At 47.7% G+C, this 25,249-nt stretch overlaps 1 protein-coding gene across 2 annotated transcripts in view; it reads left to right on the top strand.

Annotated features, from left to right (window-relative positions):
- LOC142571812 (neurotrimin-like) overlaps positions 1 to 25,249 on the top strand; it is a 174,033-nt gene that overhangs the window by 133,436 nt on the left and 15,348 nt on the right. For both annotated transcript variants that reach the window (XM_075680444.1, XM_075680445.1), the window contains 5 exons: positions 5,046 to 5,167; positions 9,600 to 9,807; positions 12,557 to 12,712; positions 22,063 to 22,194; positions 23,123 to 23,413. In XM_075680444.1, coding sequence (XP_075536559.1) covers positions 5,046 to 5,167; positions 9,600 to 9,807; positions 12,557 to 12,712; positions 22,063 to 22,194; positions 23,123 to 23,413 — 909 coding nt within the window. The remainder of the gene's footprint in view (positions 1 to 5,045; positions 5,168 to 9,599; positions 9,808 to 12,556; positions 12,713 to 22,062; positions 22,195 to 23,122; positions 23,414 to 25,249) is intronic.

Below are 25,249 nucleotides of genomic sequence, written 5' to 3'. Positions count from 1 at the left end.
GATACATTACACGATGAATGTGATCCAACTCGTCCGGTGCTCTTTTCTTGTGCACGCGTCATCAACTTGAAAAATAACCACCCTGATTTTTTTGTGTTTTTTGTGTGTAGTAGTTCTGCACACAGAGAAAGTGAATATCCTAAATTTTAAAGCCCCTCAAGGAGGATGGAAATGAAAATAATATTTCTGAGTATGCTTTAGCAAGTCTTTGTTACAAAAAAAGGAGAGAGAAAGAATAAATAGAAAGGAAGAGAGAAAAGAAAAATAACGTTATTTCTTGCTACCAAGAGCGATCAAAATTACTGTCTGAACACCACAGTCCAAGACAGAAATAACTTTTTTTTGTTTCTTTATTATTAAAAAGAACTTTCACTTTCGCACGGTAAAAGAGAAAGACACCATCGCGAAAACTAACGAATGAACTTAGCGCAGAAGGGCACATAATAGAAAAGAAAAAAACAGGTTGTGCCTTGTGTCTTCCCTTGAGCTACCAATAAGCACGAAAAATCCTACTACGCAAAAACGATGACGGAGAATGGAAATTACCCGGGATGAAAAGCAAAACTACCGATTCCGTTCTCGGTAAACAGATAATCACGAACGCCAATCAGTTTAGCAATCTGGATGCATTTATCAAAAGGGTGGAAATGGGGGGGCGTCGCTCTGCTGCAATGAGTCATTCTCCCCATTTCGTTCTACGCTTGTGTTTCTCTCTTCTCTTCCCGCGCGAGAAAGGAAGCGTAATTAAATTAGGATAATGAACGGAACGCCGGACGCCGGTGATGCGCTCGCAAAGGGAGGAGATACAAATGCGCAGACACGTGTGAACAAAAGGGTGCGACGAACGCGCGGTCCAAAGGAGTAGGAGCTCCACAACACAGCTGTGACAAAAGGAACGCCCGACCCACGCATGCTCAGACTGGAGGCCTCAAAGCACACCGCGCGTATAGCAAAAGGCTCGCAGCGCCATGCTGTGTGCGAGTTTCAAAGTGGGAGTCTCTCTTTCTTTTTTTTTTCTATGATTGCGCGTAAAGCAAGTGGAAAGCTTTCCTTCTTTTCGTTTGTTTGTATAGAAACATAAGACGTACGGTTGCGGAATGGTATCGTGGGACTAGCGTTAGTTGTTTCTTCTTCTTCTTTTTCTTCGTTCATTTCTGTCCCGTTATCTCTCCTGGCTTGTTGCGCGCCACCGTGAATGGCTTCACGCGATAACGCGCCAACGCTTTCGTCTTTGTGGCGACCGGCGTGAATGCGGGGCCGTTTGATGCACGCCGAGTGTTGGAGAACGAGCAAACGAGGCTACGGAACAAATGAGTTGTGTAGCGTTGTGTACCAGGGTGTTCTGACGGGAACCCGGGGTATAGAAACAAGGAGGAAAAAAAAAAGCCACGTGGGAGTACAGACCGGGTCACCCACCGCAGATCTGTTGCAGTCCATTCATGTCCACTTGAACTCCGTTAGTCTTTAACGGCGCATGCGCAGGAACCGTTTCGATGCATCAAAGTGGAGAGATGACAGACAAAGAAACGAACGAGCAGAAACGTTGTGATATGAATTCAAATGTTGTAAATTGATACCTGTATTGCTGTACGCCGAAGCAGGAGAATCGACGCTGCAATACCCCGAAAATAACGAGGCGCGCAAACGCGTGGTCGTCGCACACTTTGGTAATCCCTTCGTCCCACGCTGCTCCCAGCCACGTGGAAGCCATATGAGGGCACCCTTTCATGAGGGCGCGCTTTTCCACAGAACGCACGGTATTGACAGACTAGGCTTTGCGGCAGACGCGGCACGGAGGACAGAGGACAGTTTGCCCCCATCTGGAAACTCGAGTTTTGCCGGGTGAAATGAGTGGCGTTGAGAGGCACAGAACTGCGAGGGAGCGGACGCAGCAGCGCCTACAAGCGAGCGAGCGATAGTGCGCGCGCAAGCGCGAACCATAGACGACCGGGAAAAGAGAGGCTCGGCGGCGTCGGTAAGAAAGACGCAAGAGTGGGCTTGACGCGGGCCCACTGTTCGGGCCAGCCGCCTGCCGAGGCATGCGCAATGAGAAAAGCCAAGCCAGCAGCGGCAACAGGGGCAGCACGGGGGGTGCTATCGGCTGCTGTCAATAATTGACGCGCTCGCCTAGGCATACGACGATGTATGCGGAAGGAGACCCCGCGAGAAGAGGAAAAACGAATGCGAGAGGAGGCAACGGCGGGAAGTGCGAGGCTGGTTGGCATAGGATAGGGGGCGGCTTGGGTGATGGAGGGCAAAGACTACTGAGGTTCTTCGGGGGGCGAGGCGTGGATACCGAGCAAGGGGTATAACTCGGGCCAGTGGCAGGGAGACGGGGGGCGCTGCTGCTGAGAAACATGAAATATTGGGGCAACGGACCACGCGGGAAACATTAATCTTGCACCCCATCTAAGCTCTTTCTATCCCTCGCCCTCGACGCACGCGCGGAGAGGCAGCTCGCCGAATAGCGCATAGCCGCATGCAGGGCGCGCGTCGGCCGCGCCGTGCGTTCACTTCGGGCGTCGAAGCCGTCCCGATGGCGCACGGCGTAAAGACAAAACGCGCGGGCGAGGGTAATCCATTAGAGAAGAGGCCGAGGAGGGGGAATAGCTCTCCCGCGGCGGCCGTGGCGGCGCCGGCTCCGAGGAGCGCATTTCCATCGGCCCCCGTCTCTTCAACCCGCGCGCGTGTTGATCCCCGTGTTCTCCGGCAGACCCGGCGTCGGCGGCCGACCAGCCTCGTCTTCTGCTCGGCTGCCTCATTCTTCTCTCTCTCTCTTTCTTGCTCACTCTCTCGCTTCTTCCGCATGTGCTCCTTAAAAGGGTTCCAGCGGCCAGAAGATGGCTGCGTGCTCTCGCCTTGCCCAGGTCTGTCTCGCTTCTTTTGGTTTCCTCCCACCATATCTCTTTCCTTTGCGCCTTCTCCATCCACTTCCCCCTTTAGGGATCAAAGCTCCAAACTTCCTTGTTGACCCTTGTCGTCCCAGCGACGAAAAGATAAAGTAATAAGAGGGGGAGGAAAAGGGCTACGACGGGCGCGACCCGCCGCGCACATAAACGTCGCGACGCTAAGGGGTTCGTTGCTGTGGCTTGGAAAGCCATTAAGGTGCCGGAGCTGACGACGCGTGAATTATTTGTTCGAGCCGGAACGCGCGACTTCGAACGCGGCAAGGAGCGAGCGTGTCTACGGAGACCTCCTCTCTCATTATCTGTTTTTTTTTCCCCTGTATTTGTACCTTGCGAAGCACACCTCTTGCATGTGTCTTGCGCTTTCGCCCATGTATTGCCTACGCTGAGGGGCTCGTTATTTATGACATGATAATTATGCAGAAAATCACATGACACGGAGACAAGCAAAGAAGCAAAGAAGCAAAGACAAGCAAACATATAAGCAAGAAGACATATATATATATATATATATATATATATATATATATATATATATATATATATATATATATATATATATATATATATATATATATATATATATATATACACGTGTGTGTGTGTGTGTGTGTGTGTGTGTGTGTGTGTGTGTGTGTGTGTGTGTGTGTGTGTGTGTGTCACGAACAGTGGCGAAGACAAAGACGTTGTCGTGGGGTTGGGTCAGAGTCTCTCTTGTCGGACTGAGAGAGCTGCTAAATTATGTGTGCCCTGTGCAGTCTTGACTAGCCAAGTGCTAGCCGTTTACTGGTGAGTGAATACTCCCCGTAACAATATATATATATATATATATATATGAAATGAACTTGGAAGGTAAGAAATGTTTTCAGATACGCTTGCAGAAAAGCCTGCCTACACGATCACACCTGATTTGTCAGCGCGAGAGCTGAGTAACGTGTGGGCTTGCGTTTAACTTTTTGGGCAAAACACCATTTAATAATCTTCACATGGACAAACGCAAGTCGTTGTTCGTAGCCTCCTATTCTCTTTGTGTCAGGCGTGAAAGTGTAACAGTGTAGACAAATACAATCAAGGAGTGTTTATTTTTGAGCACCGTTTCCAGCAGCAGTACATTTGACCCTGCTGTATACTGTCACTTCAAGTTTCTGTGGACTTACGGTCAAAGCATTTTACGAAAGCTGTCAGTGATAGTAGCGGGCGCCTAAGCATTAAAAGAGAGACGAAACTTGCCCCATAATATTGGCAAGGAAACTGACCAAGTGGTTCCGCTTGTTTGAGTCCGCGCAAAACGTGTGCATGCTATTTCACTTCTATCTCAACAACAACAACAAAAAAAGAATGCTGAAGACAAAAAAGTATCATCAGAAAGAGAACTGAATATTATAGCAACTTTTGTAAGGGATCCTACATGGAATCGAATTGCTAATAGAAGCCTCGTGACCTGAGCAATGAAATGAGCGGGCAGGAGGCGACAACACCGCGAAACTTGAGCGCTTCCAGAGTCAGAGGAATGCGATTGATGGAGACCTTTAAAACGAAAAGAAAGTTGTTTAACGCAGCAATCCAGGAATCAGACGTGAGCACGACCGCAAGAGGACAATCCCTAAAGCAAACACTGGTCGGTAGAGATCCTATAAATAAATCTGCTGAAGGGCGGGTCGATTGTTTTAATGGGAAGACGGCTCCCGACAGCTGAAGTGTTTGTCGACGGGATTAAGCGGTCTCCGGCAATAGCGCTGCTCCGAAGAGACTCTGGATAATAAATAGCGAAGACTGCGTTAATCTTTCAGCTGACGTGTCTTCCTTCACTTTGGGTCGACGGGCCGGCTTTTGTTTTGAAGGTTGTCTTTTGCGCGTTTACCCATTTCACGCTTCACCCTTTACCCAGCCGGAATAAAAGCGGAAAATACGGAAAGAAGAATCAGTGCCTTGCTTTTCAGAGACCCTGCGCACCCACAAGTCGATGGTCCGATTCAATTTATTCGTCAGTTTGTGTACTTCAAGACCCGGTCGACTTCTATATTTTTCTTGAATAGGCCAAATAAACGAACGATTGATTGATTGATTGATTGATTGATTGATTGATTGATTGATTGATTGATTGATTGATTGATTGATTGATTGATTGATTGATTGCAGGTGGCTCATCATCGGTGCACAGAAAACTCCCCAGCTTCGCCGAACCGATCCCCAACGTGACGGTGGCAGCAGGACGAGAGGTGACCTTGACCTGCGTCGTCGACAACCTCGGGAGTTTCAAGGTGCGAAACAACAATTGCATGTACGTCGCTTAACTTGAGAGCGCAGACTCAGAGTTTTGGCCCCGCGGAGTCGAAACAGCGCACACCCATATCACTGCTGCACATGCTCAGCACATCGTTCATGCGTTCTGCAGTCCCTTGTGGGATGAAAATACACTGACTGAGAAAGCAGCAGCCCCATTAGAGGCGGGCAGCGCTATCTTTGTGCGATTGCGAGAAATAGACGCCAAACGACACGGGCGAAACGATGGACACAGAACGCACCATGAGCCCTTTACAACTGCTTTATTGAAGAACGGCGGAATTATATATCAAAATACCTTTTGAGCATTCCCATACAAGAAACGCAAATATTTCGATCATGTCGGTGTCCTGTGACACCTGTTTCCTGAAACCAAGCCAAAACTAGTCGCTTTGCGTGGCATGCAGAATGACCAGCAAATGGGGCAAACTTTTGAATATCGAGCGGAATCACACAGGGCAAAACTCGCGATATGGGCTCGGGGCCCGTATTCACAAAAAGTTATTACGCAAGAACTGTTCGTAAGAGCTGGTTGCAGCCAATCATAATATTCGTTATTATCTGTGGCGGCCGGGTAATCGTAAAACATAGTTATTACGACCGGAAACTATTGTGAGTTCAGCTCCTGTTCATTGAAGGTCTAATCTTTAAATGAAGCTGTTGATTCCGTTTGCTACAGCGAGATGCAACACATTCACTGTGCTTCTAGAACGCTCAAATGCGCACCGAAGATGGAAATGCATTTTTTCGCGCGCTTTCAATATAGCGTGGGGCCAAGGATGGAAGGTGGCGTACAACACAGTCGAGCGTTGATTGAAGCTCAGGAGAGTGGTAACAATCACGAAACAAAGAGGGGAAAAAAAAGACCATTCGTAACGCAGCTGCTGCCCGACCGGCTGTTGCCCTCTGCCGGATATATAAATACATATCAACGTCTGCGGGTGCGAATTGGTCGTCGTCGCTATACCATGCCGCAAAGAGGAACGTCGCGGCAGCGACGACAAGCTGCGCCGAATGAAAGCAAAACGCACTCTCTCTCTCTCTCTCTTCCTTCTCGTTTCCACTTCGTCGTCGTTCTTGTACACCTTGCGCTGAAAGCTGCTCGCTCAGCTGAGTAACATTGTGCGCCGCCATCTCGGCTGCCTTCCCTCCCTCTCTTATTCTTTCTTTCTCGCTTGCTTGCTTCGTTTGCAACGCTTGGGCCTTCTCTCTCTCTTTTTCTCTCTCTCCACACGTCAAGCGGACCTTTCAGCGGACGCGGAGCCCGTAACGGCGTTTGTTGCGCGGCTATTTGGGCTTCGTCAAGTGAGGCCGCCGCACCGCGCTACGTGACACGACTTGTTGGCGAACTTTAATGACGCTTCCTCTGGGTGGAATCGAGGGTACTTCCCACCGCGTGCCTTTCTCTGTTTCTCTCTCTCTCTCTATCTTTCTTCTTTCTTCTTTTGCGATTCTCTCTCCATCACCCTACCTTGTTTCCCAGGCCCCCTGGCCCTTCGACCTCTCTTCTCCCACCCTTACGCGAGGGATGATACTGCGGCCAGAACTTCTCCTCGCTCAATCCAATATTTACGATTTTTTTTTCTTCTTTTCTTTCTTTGGTTCTAGGTCTATCTTGCCGCTTATTTTTCGCGTGTTTCAAGCACTCATTTCGGTCGACTCGTCTCGTCCACCGCCCACGGTTTTAGTAGTGCGCGCGGCCGGCCAGGCGGTGCCTCCCGCGCGGTACAATGGCGTCGCCTGAAGAGCCCACACGTCCTATTGTCCCCCGTCGCTAGATTGTCAGCAGCCTCGCAGCAGCAGCAGCGTCGGTGGTGTTGATGGCAATAGGGCGGGGGGGGGGGGGGCGTCTTCTCTCTGTTTTATGTTTTGTCGACTTTCGCTACTGTGAAGCGGCTGCTGCGCGCCATCGTGGCACACCACGTCGGTATCCGGCGCACCACTCCGTCTTCGACGCTTTGTGAACATGGTGTGCGTGGCCGTGTCCCCGCGCTACACGTAACTCGCCTGCGGTTGGCGAGAGCTGGAAAATGTGGAGCGCAAGTCAATGGCCACGTGATTAGGGGTGTGCGACAGTGTCGTTCTGTTGTTCGTCGTAGGCTCGAGGGGAAATAAGGAACGTACCAACAAGAGCAGTACCCATTTAATAAAGGACTTTGTTAAATTTGAATTTCATAATTAAGCTTAGTTGCCAACCTGCTCCCTCCCCTTTATTTCTCTCGGCCCATTGTTTATAGATATGTTTTCATATAGAATAATAACAGTTAGCTTAGTAGTCAGAAAATCCTCATCTTTTCTTATTTTTTTTAGTTTGCCACGTACTTCCGTAAAATTAAACTTTCGGTAAGATGAATAGACTTCAACAGCCCTTTCATCTCCCCCGTAAGAAGAGTATGCTGTATATCAATCCTAAGTTTAGACTTTGACACATGAATTTTCCGCTTACGCGTAACTAAGACTGAATAGCTGCGTTTCTTGAAGAAGCGCACATGCAGATGAGTTAACGGTGCAGTCTTGTAGCACAGAAAATCACCTAATGCTTCACCGAAAATTGCATGACCCGCCTGAAAGCTCGCAGGTTTAATTAAAGCCTACTGCCTCATCAGTCGTCAGCTTTAGGCTGTTTGCTTGCGGAGCACACTACATAAACGTTGCCTACACGACGCTGACAGCGCATCATCGTTTTGTCTCATTCCGTTTCCCGGAAGCTTACTGCCAAAGAACGACGTGGCCACAGGATTTCGCTAATGAAGTTTTGTAATGCAGATCAGCCTGGCTGCATCCCAAACTCGGGCTCGACTTGGTCGCAGCGGTAACTTGTTGTGAAAATGTGTCTCTGAAATCATCTATCCGTTTGAAAATTACGCGGCCGTTTTTCAATTTACATGCGGCCGAATACAATGAAGGCGCAAACTGTTCTTCAAGCGATGCTTCCAGTGCATTGAAAGAGTGTAGGCGACTTGTTTCGGAGGCAATCGTAGGCGCTGCAGTCATGTGGCTTACCATATGCCTTACAATAGACACGAAGCATGTAATATCAGTGAGAGAGGCGACGTGCATTTTCGACACAAAGAACGCAATACAGCGTGAACACGAATTCTTTCGTATATTTAGTTAAAAAAAGAATTTGCGGCAGCGATGTCCTCAAGCCGGAGTGAGTTTCATAACGTTAGCACAAAGACTCGTTTGAGAAGTTCGCGTACGTCAAAGGCAGAAAGTTCGCATACTTGTTGCGGGAGGCCCACAGATTTTGTGTGGCAGCAGTGAAGCGCGGTCGATATTGTAAATCAATTGTTGGGGCGGCGGCATACATATTAAAAAAAAGTTTTCTATCTCGCGGCATTGTCAAGGGAACTTGTTTCATAGATTCCGGACTAAACCCTCCTATTTCGCAATACAACTGAGTCGTTGTACCGCAAGCAGCTCAAACGAACGACCAACATGATCGATACTAGGGTTTCGAGTTGGGTTGAAAAACAATCGGCATGCAACGACTGGTGTACAATGAGCATAAATATCAATAGTAAACTGAGTTGCAAGAAAACAAACACTTCCCGCGCCGTCTCTACTAATGCGATCAGCAAACTACCTACAGTAAAACTACTGGAATGCCAGAAAGTATCTAGAACCTGGCAGACCTTCGGTAGACAACAGTTGCGCAAAGCTCGGAAGCTCTGAGCATTGCCGCTGCAGAATGACCTCGTACAGCGCATTTCGTCATATGCGATGCGTAACAGGACATTTATAAATGTGCAGCGTATTCGAGAAAACGTGGAAGCGGGTATCAGTCGGCGAAAATCAATGAATGTATGTCACTAAATATTTTTAGAGAGGTGTGAGTGTTCGCGTTATTTGGCTGAAACAGATTTATTTTCACGGTAGCCGCATGGTGCATGCGAAACGCGTGCACCTTCTGTATGCGACCCATTGTTTGGTAACTCGGTTGAACTGTGAAATCCTTAGAACTTTTCATGGGCAGTCACGCGGAACATATATCCAACGTTCTTTAGGAACTGCGTCACCAGGATTCACCATGCCCAGAGAGAAGGAAAGATTGAAATTGGGCACATAAGAACAAGCAGGTTAACCAGAAGTACGTAGTTCTGAGAGCCTCCCCAGAGCGAGGAGAAGAGAGCGAGAGGAGGTAAAGAGAACGAAATATATATAGCCGCGCAATAAGGACGCTGCTATCATGATCGAAAGAAAATGACGTCATGACCGTCTGCTATTCGTTTTAATCAGCGACCACAAAGAACAGACAATGGCAGTCACTATATGCGACGCGGTCATCGTGAGTTCTGAAACGGACACGCCCGAGCACCAGGTGGTGCCTCGCTCTAGATGCACGCCTAAAAGCCGTTCGGTGTGGTTGGAGTGGTCGAGACACGTTTTGTTTCATGTTACGCGTAGGTGGCCTGGATCCACACGGACCGGCACATGCTGATCTCGATGCACGACAACCTGATCACGACCAATCCGCGGTATAACATCGCGCACAACGGCCACCGCACGTGGCAGTTGCACGTGCGCGAGGTCGAGGAAGCGGACCGCGGCGAATACATGTGCCAGATCAACACCAACCCGATGAAGAAGATGATGGGCTACCTCCACGTCGTCGGTGAGTGCGCATCCTCATTGGGCGCTCTGTAAAAATTGTGTACTGAGCGGTTCTTGCATTAATTGGCAATAAATCGAACATCGGTGCCTCCATTCCGATTATACAAAGCAGCTCTTCTATTTAGTGATGGAAATCGAGCGCCAGAGAGTAGCGGAAGAGCTACAATACTTCTTGTCAAAGCGTTCCGCGTTATTCGTGTTCGTGTTTTACGCGGATCTGTGCGCGCATCGACATATTTGGGAACTCTGTTTCATGGATTTTCTTGCCAAGCATAAGAAATGTCTCGTCGAAATGAGACGCTTTTCCTAACTGCTTGAGACTTTCTCTGTGTCACTCGCAACCAGCCAAGGGGGGCCTACTTCAAAGAATGGGGAGCTGTCGCATGCACTGAACGGAGGGAGCAGTCTCATATTTCACACGCAATCACGTGCTGCTCTCGAAATAAAGCGCAGAAAGAAAACAAACGTACGTAATGGGTTGGCAGAACGTCGAAGAAAGTCGCCGAGCTGAGCCAAATGCTGGCCGGCGTATGCCTTGAAAGTGCCTCTGCGTTGATTTATTCCTATTGGTCCCCGTTCTTTCGAAGTTCTAAGTGGGTTTCTTGTCCGCACTCACCGAATCGTCGTGCAGAGGCACGACGTTTTGATGCGCCGGGACCATGCATAACGTGCTACAAAGCAATACTTTTAGTACTGGCTTTATAGCGTAGAGAAAAAAAAAGGAGCTATAAGTATGGCCTCCTATGGAATAGGTTTACGGTAGCGCGATTGAACGACAGTACAGAAGACACATAAGGGTGCATACGACGCCGAGTGTGTTGATCTGTGTTTCCTTTTGTCGTGTATTTTGATCGCGCTACCGTAAACTAATTCAAGGTGTGCGACCAACAAGCCCACTATGCAACCCTCGTGACCCCTATGGAAGCTTCGCACGCGAAGCACTACAGCGAGTTGAGTGTCTCTATGACGTTGGCCTGGGGCCCTATGACATAAAGTTATTCCAGTCTGTTTTTATTCCAATCTCCTGACGTCAAATCTACGGAACCGCCAACGAAAGAGCCGGGTGGGGACCTGCAGCGTTGTCTGAACAGCCCAGTCAAATGCTCTCCTCGTTTATAGGAGGTCACTGTTTGCTTTCAAAACGAATGGCGTACGTTGCCTACATTGAGCGGTTTTCCTTGTCTAATTGGCTGACAAGGGGCGAGGAACACGCTCAAGTGAAGAAGGTTGCCTTGGGACTGAGCCAGCTCAGTGAAAATAGATACCCTGATGAGGAGAGTAGTGCCGGCGTCTGCGATTAGTCCGCTACCCCTTACTTAGCTTGCGGTGGCTAGTAGAAAATCGTGGCGGCCTGCAACGGAGAGATAAGAATACCGCTAAAACAGATCCTCAGCAAAGATGAATTGGCATAGCGATGTCGTATACGTGCCGAGAGGGCTCGATGACGTCACGGAACGCAACTGCGATGGAAACAAGAATAAATTACATGCAAGTAAATCCATGCTCTCCGGCAGGTGCGAGTAGCCAGTGCCCGAGCGATCGGCAGGCAGCCTTGTTCTATTCCTTTCAAAATGGGGCAGTCTATGGCTATTCAGAAAAAAAAATCAGTTTTGTTCGGCGTATTAATGCATCTTTAGCGGACACACGTTATTTTGAGGCGGAGAGTTTTCTCAGTTTTTTGACGTCGCGTGACAGACAAGCGAAGTGGGCGCTGCCCGAAAACATTTGACCAATAGCAGAGGGATAATAGCAAAGAGACGTTGAATCAGAAATAAGTGTCTTTTCTTTTTGTTTGGTCTAATCATACATAATCAGTGCGTGCAAGCCATATAAGACGGGAAGCTATCATGGTTTTCATGACGTCCCGCGACAGACAGGTGAAGTGGGGGTGACCCGAAAATGTCCTGACCATTTGTGGAGGGCTGATTGCAGAACTGGAACAGTAAACTTTGCAATAGCCTTACGTTATAGCGGCCCTGGTCGGACCCATGCAGTTTTCCAACGATTTCTCCTCCTTAGGCCAAAATAGGCGTAGAGCCACCACTTAAACAAATTAAAAAAAAGTGGAAGACTATGCCTTCTTCATCTTATTAGCATTCAGACGACTGCGAGTGAGTCACGTATGGCTGACAGACTTTTCAAAAATTGAATCGCAATGGCGAGATGATATAGCTGAACACGTTTGGAAACAAACAGCATGGGTCAAGGGAGAGACAACTTAGTGCTGCGCCCACGTCATCTGCTTCCTTGTCCCTCGTCTGTTTCGAGTTGCTTTTTCCAAAGGGTCTCACAAACACTTGTGGCAGCAGGAAAGCAGAAACAAAACTTGCCGCAAGCAACCGGCATACTAAACAACCAGAGTTTCTAGTTGTCATATTGTTTGTTGACTATAGCATATCCGTTTATTGTATGCGCTACCAAACAGCCTTCTGCCCCTTAATTTCTTCTCACTACCTTATATAGAATGCTCCATTTTGCGGTTACCTGAAGCATGAAGGTATATGTTTAGCTTACAAGAACTAAATGTTGAGCGAGTTTGCGCGAATGCATGATTGGCCCAACAGTGCAACGACGGGGAAGACAGAAGGTAAGCCCAAGCGCTCGTCCTGTCATCTTGTTTTCTGTTTTTCATAGTCTTTGCGCTGTTAGGCCAACCATGTATATGTTTAGAATGACTGTGACTGAGAAACTTAAATGTGGAGGTGCACCTCTTTAGGGAAAGTGGAATTCACTCGTGCGCTCTGTCCCAGTTCCTCCGAGGATCGACGACGAGAACACAAGCTCTGACGCGGAGGTGCATGAAAACAGCGACGTGTCCTTAAGGTGCCGGGCTACGGGCACACCCGAGCCGGTCATCAAGTGGCGAAGAGAGGACGACGCGCTGATACTGCTCTCCGGAAAGAAAGGTGCGTGGTAGCGATCATCATCTTAGCCATCATCATCATAACCCCCATCCATGATAACATATTCTTCTGCTTCCTTTCTATTTTATGTACACAGTCAAAAGGATCCTCTCCCAGCGCTGTACAACTATGCAATATTTTATTATGGCGCATGGGTAACGATTTGGTAGATACAGGACAAATAAAGACACAACGAGCACGTCGTCGCGCCTTTCTGTGTTCCGTGTTTGGCCAATTGCGTTGTACCTAAGCACCATGGAAAGTCACTCACTGACCCGATTCGTCACATAAAACAGTGGGAGAGTATGCTTTCCAGCGTAAGCTTGAACGGCCAAAAGCGCCTAGTAGAGCGAGCTCGCGGGTTGGCCATACTCAGTGGAGCCTTGGACTAGGGCACCAACCCTGTGATTGCAGACAGAAGAATCCATCAGAAGATGGAAGAGGCCGTCTGAAGCCGCGAAGATCTCTTTTCTAGGTCCCAATAAATGTTTTCCGATCCGATCCGAAGCCCGTATCTCACGTCAGCCGATCCTTTGCCTGCAAATTTTCTTGTCTTATCGTACCATTTCATCTAGTGCCGTCGGCTGCGTTTCTCTTCCCTCGGAACACATTTCGTTACTCTGACAGACCACCTAGTATCTGCTCTACGCAATACATGACCTGTCGAACTCATTGTTTTTAACATCTCATCTTTAACGTCAGTCTACACCTATTTGCTGCCTAATCCATACGAACCTTCACGTCTCTTGACATGGCGCCTATAATTCGTCTAGAATTTTCTTCCTGGTACTCCGTTTCCCCACCCTGTGATTACTTGGCCCATGTAAACGTAGTCTCGCGCAGCTTCATGACGCTGGTTACGAATCACGCATTCTTGTACTTTTGCCTAGCATTGCATTAGTTTTGTGCGTATTAATTCTCAAATCATGCCTTAGACTTCGCTGGTTAAGGTTATCATTTATTTCTTTTGAGTCACCAGTATCGTTACAAAGTAGAACAAGACATTTGTGATCGAACTGTTTGTCGACTCTGCTCCCCTATTCTTGGCGTAGACAGTTACGGTGCTTTCCTACCCAGACAGTCAACCTGTATTTCATTTTTGGGATTCAAGTCCTCTATGGCCAGTTAGCTTAGGTGCTGACTCCTTCGCTTATTTCAAGAGGTTGACCAGCAGCCGCGAATTCTAATTTCACTGAACGTTAGTACACTATTATTACAGTTATTACCCAACGTTAATTTCGCACATGTGTTTCGCTGTCCCCGATGACGTACGCCCTCTGTGTACTTTATATCTCGTGCTACCTTTATTCCCTCCCCCAGCGCAGACCAACAAATAGGGAATCACGATTGGGTTAACTTACCTGCATTTCCTTTTATTTCTCTCTCACTCTCTCTCACTCTCATTGTTACATCAGTATACGCTAGAATAATTACTCTAGAAAACACTAACACGTTTTTATTACATTACTGTAGCATTTCCGCATTTCCTCACTATTATGCTTATTCATACAAGTAAGCCAGATGTGCGCAATGTGTGGTCTATTGTTCGCATCATTATGTACGCAGGGCGTAAGCAACCTCATCCATTTCGAAGCGAAGGCTTATTGAAGCGTTTGCGAGAACATCGTTTGGAAAAATTTGTTGAGGACACGGGCTTCTCGAGTTGAATGCAAACGAGTGCCTATTAAGATAAAAATTTCTTTTCTTGTGGTGCGTGGTTAGCCTACATTCGAGCGAGCGTGATATCGGCATTGCAGCAATTCGCTAAATCAAATAAAAAAATTGACTCAAGCTTCGAAAATTGCACTCAACACAGACCGAGTCTATAATCGCCGGCAGAAGCGCCGAGTCGTCGGTTCCGCGCAAGTCGTCGGATCATAAACTGCAGATGTGCATTAAGCCACCGTTACGAGCCTCAGACGAAGTCTTATAATAGTACGCACTTGGAGTTCCTTTAACATATGCATTTTTTGTTCCGGAAGTTAACGTCGCTTCATAATGCAGCGTGAAGCAACTTCAGGCTCAACCTGACGCAAGCTTACCCGATTGCACGCATTCGCTCATATATGCTCCAGGAGTGGTCCTATATTCTTTCTCTTATATGTTCACTTTCTTTAACTCAGCGATAGAACTTCCAGGCTGCAGATAGGCTTCTCGCAAAGTAGTGAATACATTTAACCGGGGCTTCCATCAAAGTTTTAGCCATCAAGAAGCCTCGACTTCCCCGTGCATGCTCTCAGGTGCGCACGTGTAGCAAGAGTAGCGCGCCACGCTAGAAGCAACGCAAGCACGAAGATTATTTCTCTCTCGCGTCTTGAATTTTGCATCACCTGCTAAGTAACGTCCCCCCGAGCTTGTCCTTAGCCAATTTCTTGCTGTCATTTGTTTTCTTTTCGGGGAGACCTGTGCGTTGACGCGACATGATCGTCAAAGGGTCCGGATCAAAAGCGCGAGACGCGGGCGTGCTTTCGACTGCCCGCGGCGTGCGACACGCAACGCCTAACCCATTCTCAAAAGTCACGGACACGTACGAACACGCGATGGTGCCTGCCTGGGTGAAGCGAAGACGTAATCCCGAAGGAAAGAAAAGAGGGGAAGAGGAAAGTGGCCGGACAAGGCATCGTCCATCGCCAGGAGGCGCGCGCGTGCCTTGGAGCGCGATCAGGCAACCTAATAACGCGAACTACATCAGCTGCAGAACACTGTTAACGGCCGTCCCGCTCCTCGTAACGTATTCGCTTCATCCAGTTTCTCCTGTGCCTTCACTTCCGCGTATAAAACCTGCTCGGCTGTAGCTGGCCGGCGGTGGGATAGCGGTGTTCAGAAAGCGTTGGAAAGAAACACGGACCAAAAAAAGAGAGAAAAGGCCCCGAAACGGGAAGTTACTCGGGTCGCTCCAAGAAGGCAGCGACGGTGACGGCGACTGGACGGCTTCGGAACATTTGCCGCGCGAACAATAATAAAAGAAATGAGATGCACGAGAGAACAAAGAACACGGAAAGATAGAAAGAGTGAAACGGCGAGGAAAAGATACCGAGAAGAGCAAGTACCGGGCTCGGAAAGCTGAGGGGCAGGGGAATCAGGCGAGGGAGAAAGCAAAGCTGGGCTTTGTACACATACGCGCTGGGCGACGGTGCAGTAAAACAAGAAACCGTATAGCGTAGAGGCACGACACGATTCAAAGTGCGTAAAAGACGTACGGCGTTCCGCGAGCAGCGACGAGGGTCCCGCTTCCATTATGTAACGAGGACTACCCCCAACGACGTCGCCCGAGCCCCTTGCCTTACAGCGCGAAGCCCCGTGCGGCCCCGACACCAGAAACAAAAGACCCACGGGTGTCAGCCACGGCCTGCTGGCCTCCCCACGAGGGAAGCGGCAGCGAAAGAGAAATGGGGATAGGAAAGGGTTGCCCCGCACCAGGGAGACTGCAAACGCCGGGAAAAAAAACGGCAAGAGAGGAAAACTCGTTTTGAAAATTGAAGTCTCGAGGACAGCGGCCTAAGTGAAAGTTACGACGTCGTCACTACGGTCCGTCCTCTTCTCAGCGGCGTCGTCGGGTCCGGCCCCGGACCTATGCCGGCCAGTGGCTTCTTGTGATGCCCTTCAGGAACAAAACTGGCTAGACAGAAAACAAGAGCTCCCTTTCTGCCCCCCCCCTTTCCCCTTGCACCCCACTTCTTTCTCCATGGAAGACACTTCACCATGCTCAAAGCTCGTGTGGGCCGAGCGTCCGTGCCAGAAACTTTGCGGTGGCGGCCACGGAGAGCGTTTCTCGCTCGACACACCCGAGCTCTCATCCCTGTTCGAAAAAAGAAAAGTACCGTTTGCCTTTCCCGGAATATACGCCTAAGTGATGGTGTGCAAATCATGCAGACCGAGAGCCTGGCCTTCTCCGCGAGTTCCGCGGAAATGAAGCGAAAATGTTTGGATTTCTTGGCAGACGAGCAATAATATATACGAGGGTCTCTCTTTGCATCTCGCCTGCTTCGTTTCTTGTTCTTATTTTTTTTTCGCGTGCTCTTTATGATCACGTGATCTCCATTTCGACACACGTCGCGCATGGGAGGAGAAACAGAGAAACATAATTTAAGATCGTGCGTTGAATGCAGAAAAACCATCGCTGCATCTCGCTCACGGCCTTGACACGGCACTTAGCAACGTCTTTGAAGCAATGCTCGTATCATTTCATTTATTTACTATAAGAAAAAATGGGCACGGTGGCATTGCTTTTAGGATACCCAGTTTCGATGGTTCGTTTCGCGTTTGAAATCTCAGAAAAGCGTGAGGATAACGGGCAAAGTGAAATCTGTACCCTATACGCCAGCGCTCAGTCAATCGCTGTAATGCACCGTGTGCATGTGATTTCGGGTGCGCCTTGCAGATGTGAAAAGAATATTCAGGCCGTATGTGACGTAAACTGTTCCTACTACAAATCTATCGTCGGCATGGTGTTCAGCTGAAGGCTTTAAGCTTTCTTGGTGCTGAATCTATGATTAAGCACTGGAAAAAACAAAAACAAATGATGATAGTCAGCTGCAAGAAGAGAACATCTAGTTTGCTCGGCGGACTCGAAGACACGCGATAAGTCATCTCGCTAGAACGGGTGCCGAAGAAGCCACGTTTACGCTTTATTATTGCATTGTGGACGTACATTAGTAGTAGTGATGCGACTGTTTTATCTTTCCCCGCTTTAAGTTGTTTAGGCTAATCGGCGAAACACGTTTATGATAGAGTGGTTTTCAAGTGAGTTTTTGGTGCGAAGTCCATGATACTTGTCTAAGTCCGAGAAATTTATGTTGTTCCACAGGCATCAAAGTTCGACCTTCAAGAATGAGATAAACATTCTTAATTCGCATTTGCTGAAAATCAATATAGCTGTTTCAGCATAAGACACACCCCTGGCCTTTTCTTTCGTGACCTTGTCAATCATTTCTAAGCCGTCCAGCAGCTTCGACTGAAGCTCACCGACCGACAAACTAGAGGCCCTTATGCCGACATCATCAGTGTGCATTGTACACGGCAGCCCAGACTGCAGTTTTGCCTTAAATTTGTCGTTAACTTAGTTCACGAGAACGGCTCATATACAGCCGCCTGCCAAGCAGTATAGCCAACATACTCAAAGAAGCCGGCCGGTCAATGTGAAACAGATCTCACGGACAAAAACTTCGATAATGCATCTCGAGATTAACGAAGCTGACACTCCTCCAGATGCGTTCGTCACTGGCCAGCGATTTTGCTATCACATCGTCTAACATAGCGTTTTGGCCAACACTCACCGATACAATCAGTTCCAACCTACAATCTATAGCTCCTGAATCTGCGCCCTGAATCACGTGAGGTGCCTGGGAAAAGTCCTTGCTCCTGCTAATTACTGCGCGCCGTATTGACCGCACGACAATGCCGCCGAGCGGCGCTGCGGTGCGGGCGGTGTGCAAAACAGGGGGGCGCGGCTACCTTGCGCATCGCTGCGTCCAGCTGCACGCGACGGCGTGGCGACGGCCGAGACAATACTGCTCGCGCAGAGCGCAAGCGAAATACGCAAGGCGGCGAGAGGCGCAACGTTTCGAACCGACACGCCCTCGCAGTTGGGTGCCATCGGCATTCACTTCCAGATACAGTGGCCCATTCAGTGTGAGTGAAAACGTGAGGATAAATTTGTACATTCCAGTCGCGTACTCTGTATAGGCGGGGGAACAAAGTTTGTCGTTTTTAAACAAACTTTAGCATAACTAACTGCGAGTCAGCCTAGTTGGAACGGATTCATTTTAAAACAGTTATTGCGTGGAAAACAAACAGGGAAAAAGAAAAGGAGCAACACAAGGACGAGTGCTTTGTCTTTTCTTTGTCCCTGTTTGTTTTGCGCGCAATAACTGTGTTTTAAAATGAATCTGTTCCAACTAGGCAGACTCGCAGTTATGCTAAAGTTTGTGGAATTCGAAGCTACGTGATGATGATGAGGTCGAACGCATAACATAGTACCGGATGCACCTTCCCGCAGGGTAGCTTATACGACACGCACCTCAAGCTTGCCGAAAAGAAATCTCGGCTTGCGCAATTATTTCGGCGAAGGAAATAAACAAATGTACTGTTAAAAGTAGGCCTTCATTCTTTTATGTAAGCGCCGTCCAGGATTGGCTCAGCATTCATGACTTTATCGTGCCGCTTCCTCTTTCGTTGGCCAAGGAGGAAACGAGCTTAAGCAGGTGTGAATGCCGGGCTAGAGGTCAATTATTATTATTATTATTATTATTATTATTATTATTATTATTATTATTATTATTATTATTATTATTATTATTATTATTATTATTATTATTATTATTATTATTATTATTATTATTATTAGTTTTCAAAACATAGATACGCTTGATAGAAAAGGGAAAACGAGGAGCAGGCTTGCAACTGCCGCCGAAAGGGGCACCACGCCTGCCCACTCTTCAAGAAGGAGGATACAGAAACATAGAAATGGAAGGTAGGAAGAAGGGGAGGCCAAATTCACAAAGCTTTCCATACATTAACGGTTTTTCTATGTAGTAAGCCGCCTTTCCTAATAATATGTTCACGGTGACTACAGCGTGGTACTTCGTACGAATCATTTAGCGTGAGAATTGCCCTGTGAATACCGCGAGCTCCGGGCTCTAACTTGAAAAAAAAACTTGACCTTTGTAAGAACGGCTTGTCATCTGCAGGCTACCTACGCTAATGTTATGCCCTTTATCTCACGGAGGAAGAACCTGGTCCCGTATTCCCAAATTCTTCCCACGCTGGAATGGTTCGTAAGAGAAAATGTCAGCTAATCCTTTCGCTGGACATATGAGCGACGACAGCTGCCCGATGCCAATTAGCACTTCCCTTCTCAGAGCGGTCGTGAAGACACAGGTTTCGCGGCCTTGTCGCTTCTTTTCTTATATAACCGGATTGTTTAGCCTGATCGCTTTTGAAATACCTTGCGTTGGGGTTCGAACTTTTGTCGCTAAACCTTGCTGTGTGTTTACAGCCCTTATTTCTTTGCATTTGTAGATGACGTTGGCATTGTGCTGCTGAGCAGGAGGGCGCGGCTTCGTTTCCTGGCCGCGGCCGCCGCATTTATCCGGGCGTGAAATACAAACGCGCTCGTGTGAACTTAGGCGACTTAGGTGCGTGTTAGAGATATGCAGATGTTCAAAATTAATTCGGAGCCCTCCACCATCCGGCGTCCGTCATCACCCGCTGCAGGGTTTTTGAAGGCTAAACCGCATGTGGGAGGCGGTGCGAAGAGGTAGCCGCCGCGGCCACTGTTTATTTAGGTCGTTTAGCCATGGTGCAGCGGTATCTCGGGAGCGGCCGATACCGCAGTCGTTCAGGTCTTGTTCTTGTTCCTCGGTGAAATGACGCAACCCAGTATGGCGGATTGGCCATTGCTTGCTTGCTTGCTTGCTTGCTTGCTCCTCACTTGTGGCGCTTACCCACTACGGGGGATTGGCCAAGAAGCCGGCGGATAAAGGTTAAAGGGAAGGGGAGAGAGAAAAAAAACCTAAGCGGAAAGTAAAATCACGGTGAAGTATAACGTTCGTGGTAATCAAGAACTGAATTTACGCGGCAGATACAGAAATGAAAATATTTGTAATTATATATTAGCAGCAAATTCTCTTTCTGTGTGACCCGCCGTGGTTGCTCAGTGGCTATGGTGTTAGGCTGCTGAGCACGAGGTCGCGGGGTCAAATCCCGGTCACGGCGGCCGCATCTCGATGGGGGCGAAATGCGAAAACACCCGTGTACTTAGATTTAGGTGCACGTTAAAGAACCCCAGGTGGTCAAAATTTTCGGAGTCCTCCACTACGGCGTGCCTCATAATCAGAAAGTGGTTTTGGCACGTAAAACCCCATAATTTATTTTTTCTGTGTGTGTTTTTTTTTTGGATTGCATTAGAAATTTTCGAACACACAATCAGCGATTTAATGATGTATCCGATTATTGATTTCGAGAACTACCGTGGTAGCTGGCCTCCCTGTGTCACAGAGGTAGTCGCAAATGGCCACGCAGATCTTCTCCTGGCTAAAGCCCAATGAAGAAGCCCCGAAGGAGAGGTTATTTTGAGTAGTTAAAGAAATACCCCGTCTTCGGAAGGAAAAGACTAATTCCTTCTTCTCATTTCTAAATCGACGGCATGCTACTAGAAAGTAATCAATGTTTTCGGGTTCCTGGCAAAGGGGACGGTGCCAGACCAGACCTGTATAGGTAAAAATTTAATGGTAGGATGCGGCACCGTAAAATTGTTATGGAGATTTCTAATTTACGTGTGGGACACCATTTATTATAATATGAAAAGGGCAAATGATTAAATTCCGAAATTTGGATTTTCAGTTTTGTAGAATCTTGGAAAAGAGAAAATCTTCTAAACCTAGCCGCAGTGACATAAGCCGAAGTAGGCGTAACGAACATAGCTGGTCCATCAAGAGACGTCCGCGCAAGTGTGTCTGCCATTTCATTCAAGAACATACCACGATGGCCTGGAACCCATAAAAACCCCAACAGGCTTAAGGTTGGGGGGATTAATGATTTAAATGTATTGGCTACACAGTAGGGTGGGGGGTGTCTGAAGATGAAGTGAGTGATGTGCATACTGACAGTGATTCAGTCACTATAACTGCTGTTGAAAATTTTCAAGGACTTTTTTGAAGAGCTCAGATAAGGACTGACAGTTCAGTCCGAAATATGGATGTGAAATCCGGAAGGCGTAATGCATATGACCAGCATAGTGACTCGGAGAAAATACTCGCGACCATGTCGAGCGCCAACGTCTTCTAATGATGATGATGATGATGATGATGATGATGATGATGATGATGAGGAGGAGGAGGAGGAGGAGGAGGAGGAGGAGGAGGAGGAGGAGGAGGAGGAGGAGGAGGAGCCTCTGTCATGGCTCGCACCCACTAAGGTATGGATAGGCCAAGAATCGGGCGGCAGGAGGTCGCTAAAGAAAATTCTTATTTGAAGACGATAAACGCAAAATAAAAGACATACAATAAAATGAGATGATGCAATAACTAGACTAGTATGCGAGCGAGCAGTCAGACTAACTTAAAGGTGAATGTTCCTTTCTCGTGCTACCTGCACGCGATCCGTCTTCTTATGCGCCGGCTCTGGAGGCGATAGTCGCAGCGCTACACGCGTAATACAATATACACGGCAGGAACTGAACAATTTCTGAACCCCTTCGTCAAGCTATGTCAATTAAGCGACACTCGCCAGCTCTTGCACAAGTAAGCGCGTCATCGTCGATGTCCTTGTGCGCTGTGTTCTTATTATGAGTGAAAGCAGCCAGGAAAAAGATCAACCTTAACTATGACTACACATTGTGGCGCTGTCCGCAGGAGTTCCCAGCTATCAAGGCGAGTACCTGAACATGAGCAAAGTGACGCGGCTGCACATGGGGCCGTACCTGTGCATCGCCTTCAACGGGGTGCAGCCATCTGTCAGCAAGCGCATACTCCTGAAGGTTGACTGTGAGTATGACATTGGGTGTAGAGCACATGTGTGACTCCAGGCAGCTGCGACTGCTGCCTGGTGAGAAAGTGTGAGTGCACGGCATGAAATACGAGCGCGTCTGACATTTCTATGCAAAAGCTAAAATTGGCTGTTATTCGCGAACAGAACGGTTTGGCCGAGTTAGGACTTCATGGTTTGGCGCAGGCCGCAAAAGATGAACGAAGGCGAAATGAGATAAATACACTAAAACACACAGCACTAACCTTCCTGTACATTTTTGTATAAGTGAACCCTACACAATTACACAAGGTCGCCAGCACTGCATTCAACATATACTTTCAAATTTGTGCTTTCTATGAAAGTGCGATTGAAAGTTTTCATACATAAAGTTCGCCAGGCCGTCGAATACATTGGGCATACGCTGGTGACCTTATACAGTGGCGCAGCGTTTACGTCACACAAAAAATTATGCAGATCCAAAGCACATGTTGTAATCTTTGTGGTGAAGCTTTCGTGAAGTGGTTAATTAAATGCTATAAATTTGCCTGCTTGATTCCCGAGTCTTTGGCGTAAAGGAACTGGCTCGCGCGCACTGTGCTGTCGTGCACCCGTGATACATACGCAATGTGTCACCCGCAGCGATCCCCTTGGAGCTCGCTCGCTCGTTCGTTCGGGCTATTCGCTTACATTGACAATCATCGTCGACGGTTTCTGCAAAATGTTTTTCACGCTTCGACGCTCTCAAAGTCGATTTGCTAAACGTAGCCTTCCGTCTTTATTTTCACAATCCCGCTTCCCCGTTTTCTTTTTCTTTCCTTCCTGTACACGCGGTAGCTGGCCTGATACTACATCCTAATTGCACTCTTCATACAGGAGTTGACAACTCTAGTCCTAACGCATAGTAGTAGGCCAGCAATTCTCACCTTCCACGCATTGCCCGCACAGTCGCGCCCATGATCTGGCAGCCCAACCAGCTGGTCGGCGCTCCTCTGGGCGCCGACGTGACGCTCGAGTGTAACCTGGAGACGCACCCGCGTGGCATGACCTTCTGGGAGCGGGACGACGGCACCATCCTTATCTCGAGCGCCAAGTACGACTCGCTGGTGCTCGAGACCGGGCCCTACCGCCTGCTGCTGCGCCTCACTATACGTGACCTGAAGCCCGACGACTTCGGCACCTACAAGTGCGTCTCCAAGAACCCGTTGGGGGAGACGGAGGCAAACATCAAGCTCCAAGGTCAGTGAGCGTTGCTGTTATATTGCTAATGGTGTACTGTGCTGAGCTAATGCCTTAAGTAGTGCCGTAACCAGTGCGGAGGCAGTCAGTGAGTTCTAGGAAATGACCGTTTGAAATTATTTTGTGAGCAAGCGTTTATACAGAACCCGTGGCTCCACGAACGCGGCCGAGAAGAGTACGTGTAAGGAGGGCTAGGTTCCTGCTTGCATTGTCACGGATTGAAAGTGTGCAAAAAAATGCGGGAATTACAACACAAGACGTCAACTCACAACGTAGTGGCTAATGACAGCACATTTGCCATATCCGCGGCATTAATTCTGTCCGTACTAAGTAGTTCACACCACTTAGAACGCGATGATGAGTGATCCAAAAGCGTACTTCGCATTCGCATTCGTAACCCTGCTGACAGGGGGTCTTTCCTGTCCTGCTCTTATTTTACTTTGTTTCGCGCCATGACAGACAGTACTCAAGTAACACCACTGTTCTGTTCTAATCTTAGTAAATCAGCACCATCATAAACTCCTTCTCTTAAACGCATCATGTTAAGTCTCACTGCCAATAATCACTTCTGGGTGGAAACCGGAAGATTTTCGTTTGTTGGGCTGTTTGTATAAACCATTTTAGACGTATTGGGGCGACAGTTCGTTCATGAGCCCAGAAAACGTCCTGTCATGTATTTTTAGCAGTAAAGTTAGCCATGGAAAATACAATATTTTGCCCTATAGTATATTATAGGAGCATTCTCTTGGTGTGTACAGATATGAGGAACGTACCACATGCATAGAGCTCCTGTATGTAGCTTTCTTGTTGCACTTGCCAATAAAGTTCACTTGCCAAACATTCTAACTGCATAGCAAATCTGGTGCCAACGGGAGAGTTCTTAATATTTATAGACTATCGTAGCTTCTGTTGTTCCAGAGGGCTTAACATGAAGTATTTTGGGAACTTTGTGTAAAGTAAAAGTAGTTTCACAGACGTCGCAAAACACACATGCACGAACAACGTATACTGGGAATTCTTAAGGGAAAACACGGGGAAGGCAGGAGGCGTAAATCCAAGAGCACGATCAAAACGAGAACAAGGTAAAAGCGGGAGCACCCGCCTTTTCCTTGTTCACGTTTTGCTCATCGGCCTTCTTAAGACTTTTGTGATCAATTCGAGAATTTGTGAACCTTCAGTTACAAATCATCGCCAAGTTTTGTCAAATTTACATGTCCTATCAACTTTTCATTTGTTTCTCAGTAGCATAAGCAACGAACTACGGTGCCAGAAGAAGATTAAATGTTCAGCGCCATACGCACTAGTGGGGACGATGCCTGACGTTGAAATGTCGACCTCTTATGTTAAGATATTGTTTTTCAGTAAAAAACAGAAACAAATAATAGAAAATTATTTTCTTAGAGTGGAACCTAGTAAACAAGACAAGCGAGCTACTCGTTCGCTAAATTCATGTTAAACACTACTCCGTATGGCTCAATATCTGCAATTCGAGCATCATATCATTGCACATGAGCGCCAAAGGCTTTCCAAACCTTACAGTGTCGCGCCCAGCAAAACAAGAGCCTCATGACAGATATCGTGGCAGCTGCGATACTCGCTTTGACGGTTTTAGAATATTGACCCCTGCCATAACCTTACAATAAACGCCACATAAATAAATATATTAAAATAACTTGAATGTATTGCTTGCTTCATGTACTTATTCGAGTTTTGCGGTTCTTCACGCCATTAATACCTGATAAACGCAATATAAGTAAATATATTGAGATAATTTGAACGTTTTGCTTGGTTCATGTCCCTATTCAAGTTTTACGGTCCTTCACGCCATTGATACCT

The sequence above is a fragment of the Dermacentor variabilis genome, chromosome 2, assembly GCF_050947875.1.
Source record: "Dermacentor variabilis isolate Ectoservices chromosome 2, ASM5094787v1, whole genome shotgun sequence".
NCBI classification, from domain to species: Eukaryota; Metazoa; Arthropoda; class Arachnida; order Ixodida; family Ixodidae; genus Dermacentor; species Dermacentor variabilis.
Note: the sequence above shows the minus strand (reverse complement) of the source record. Positions and strands in the feature narration are given on the sequence as shown.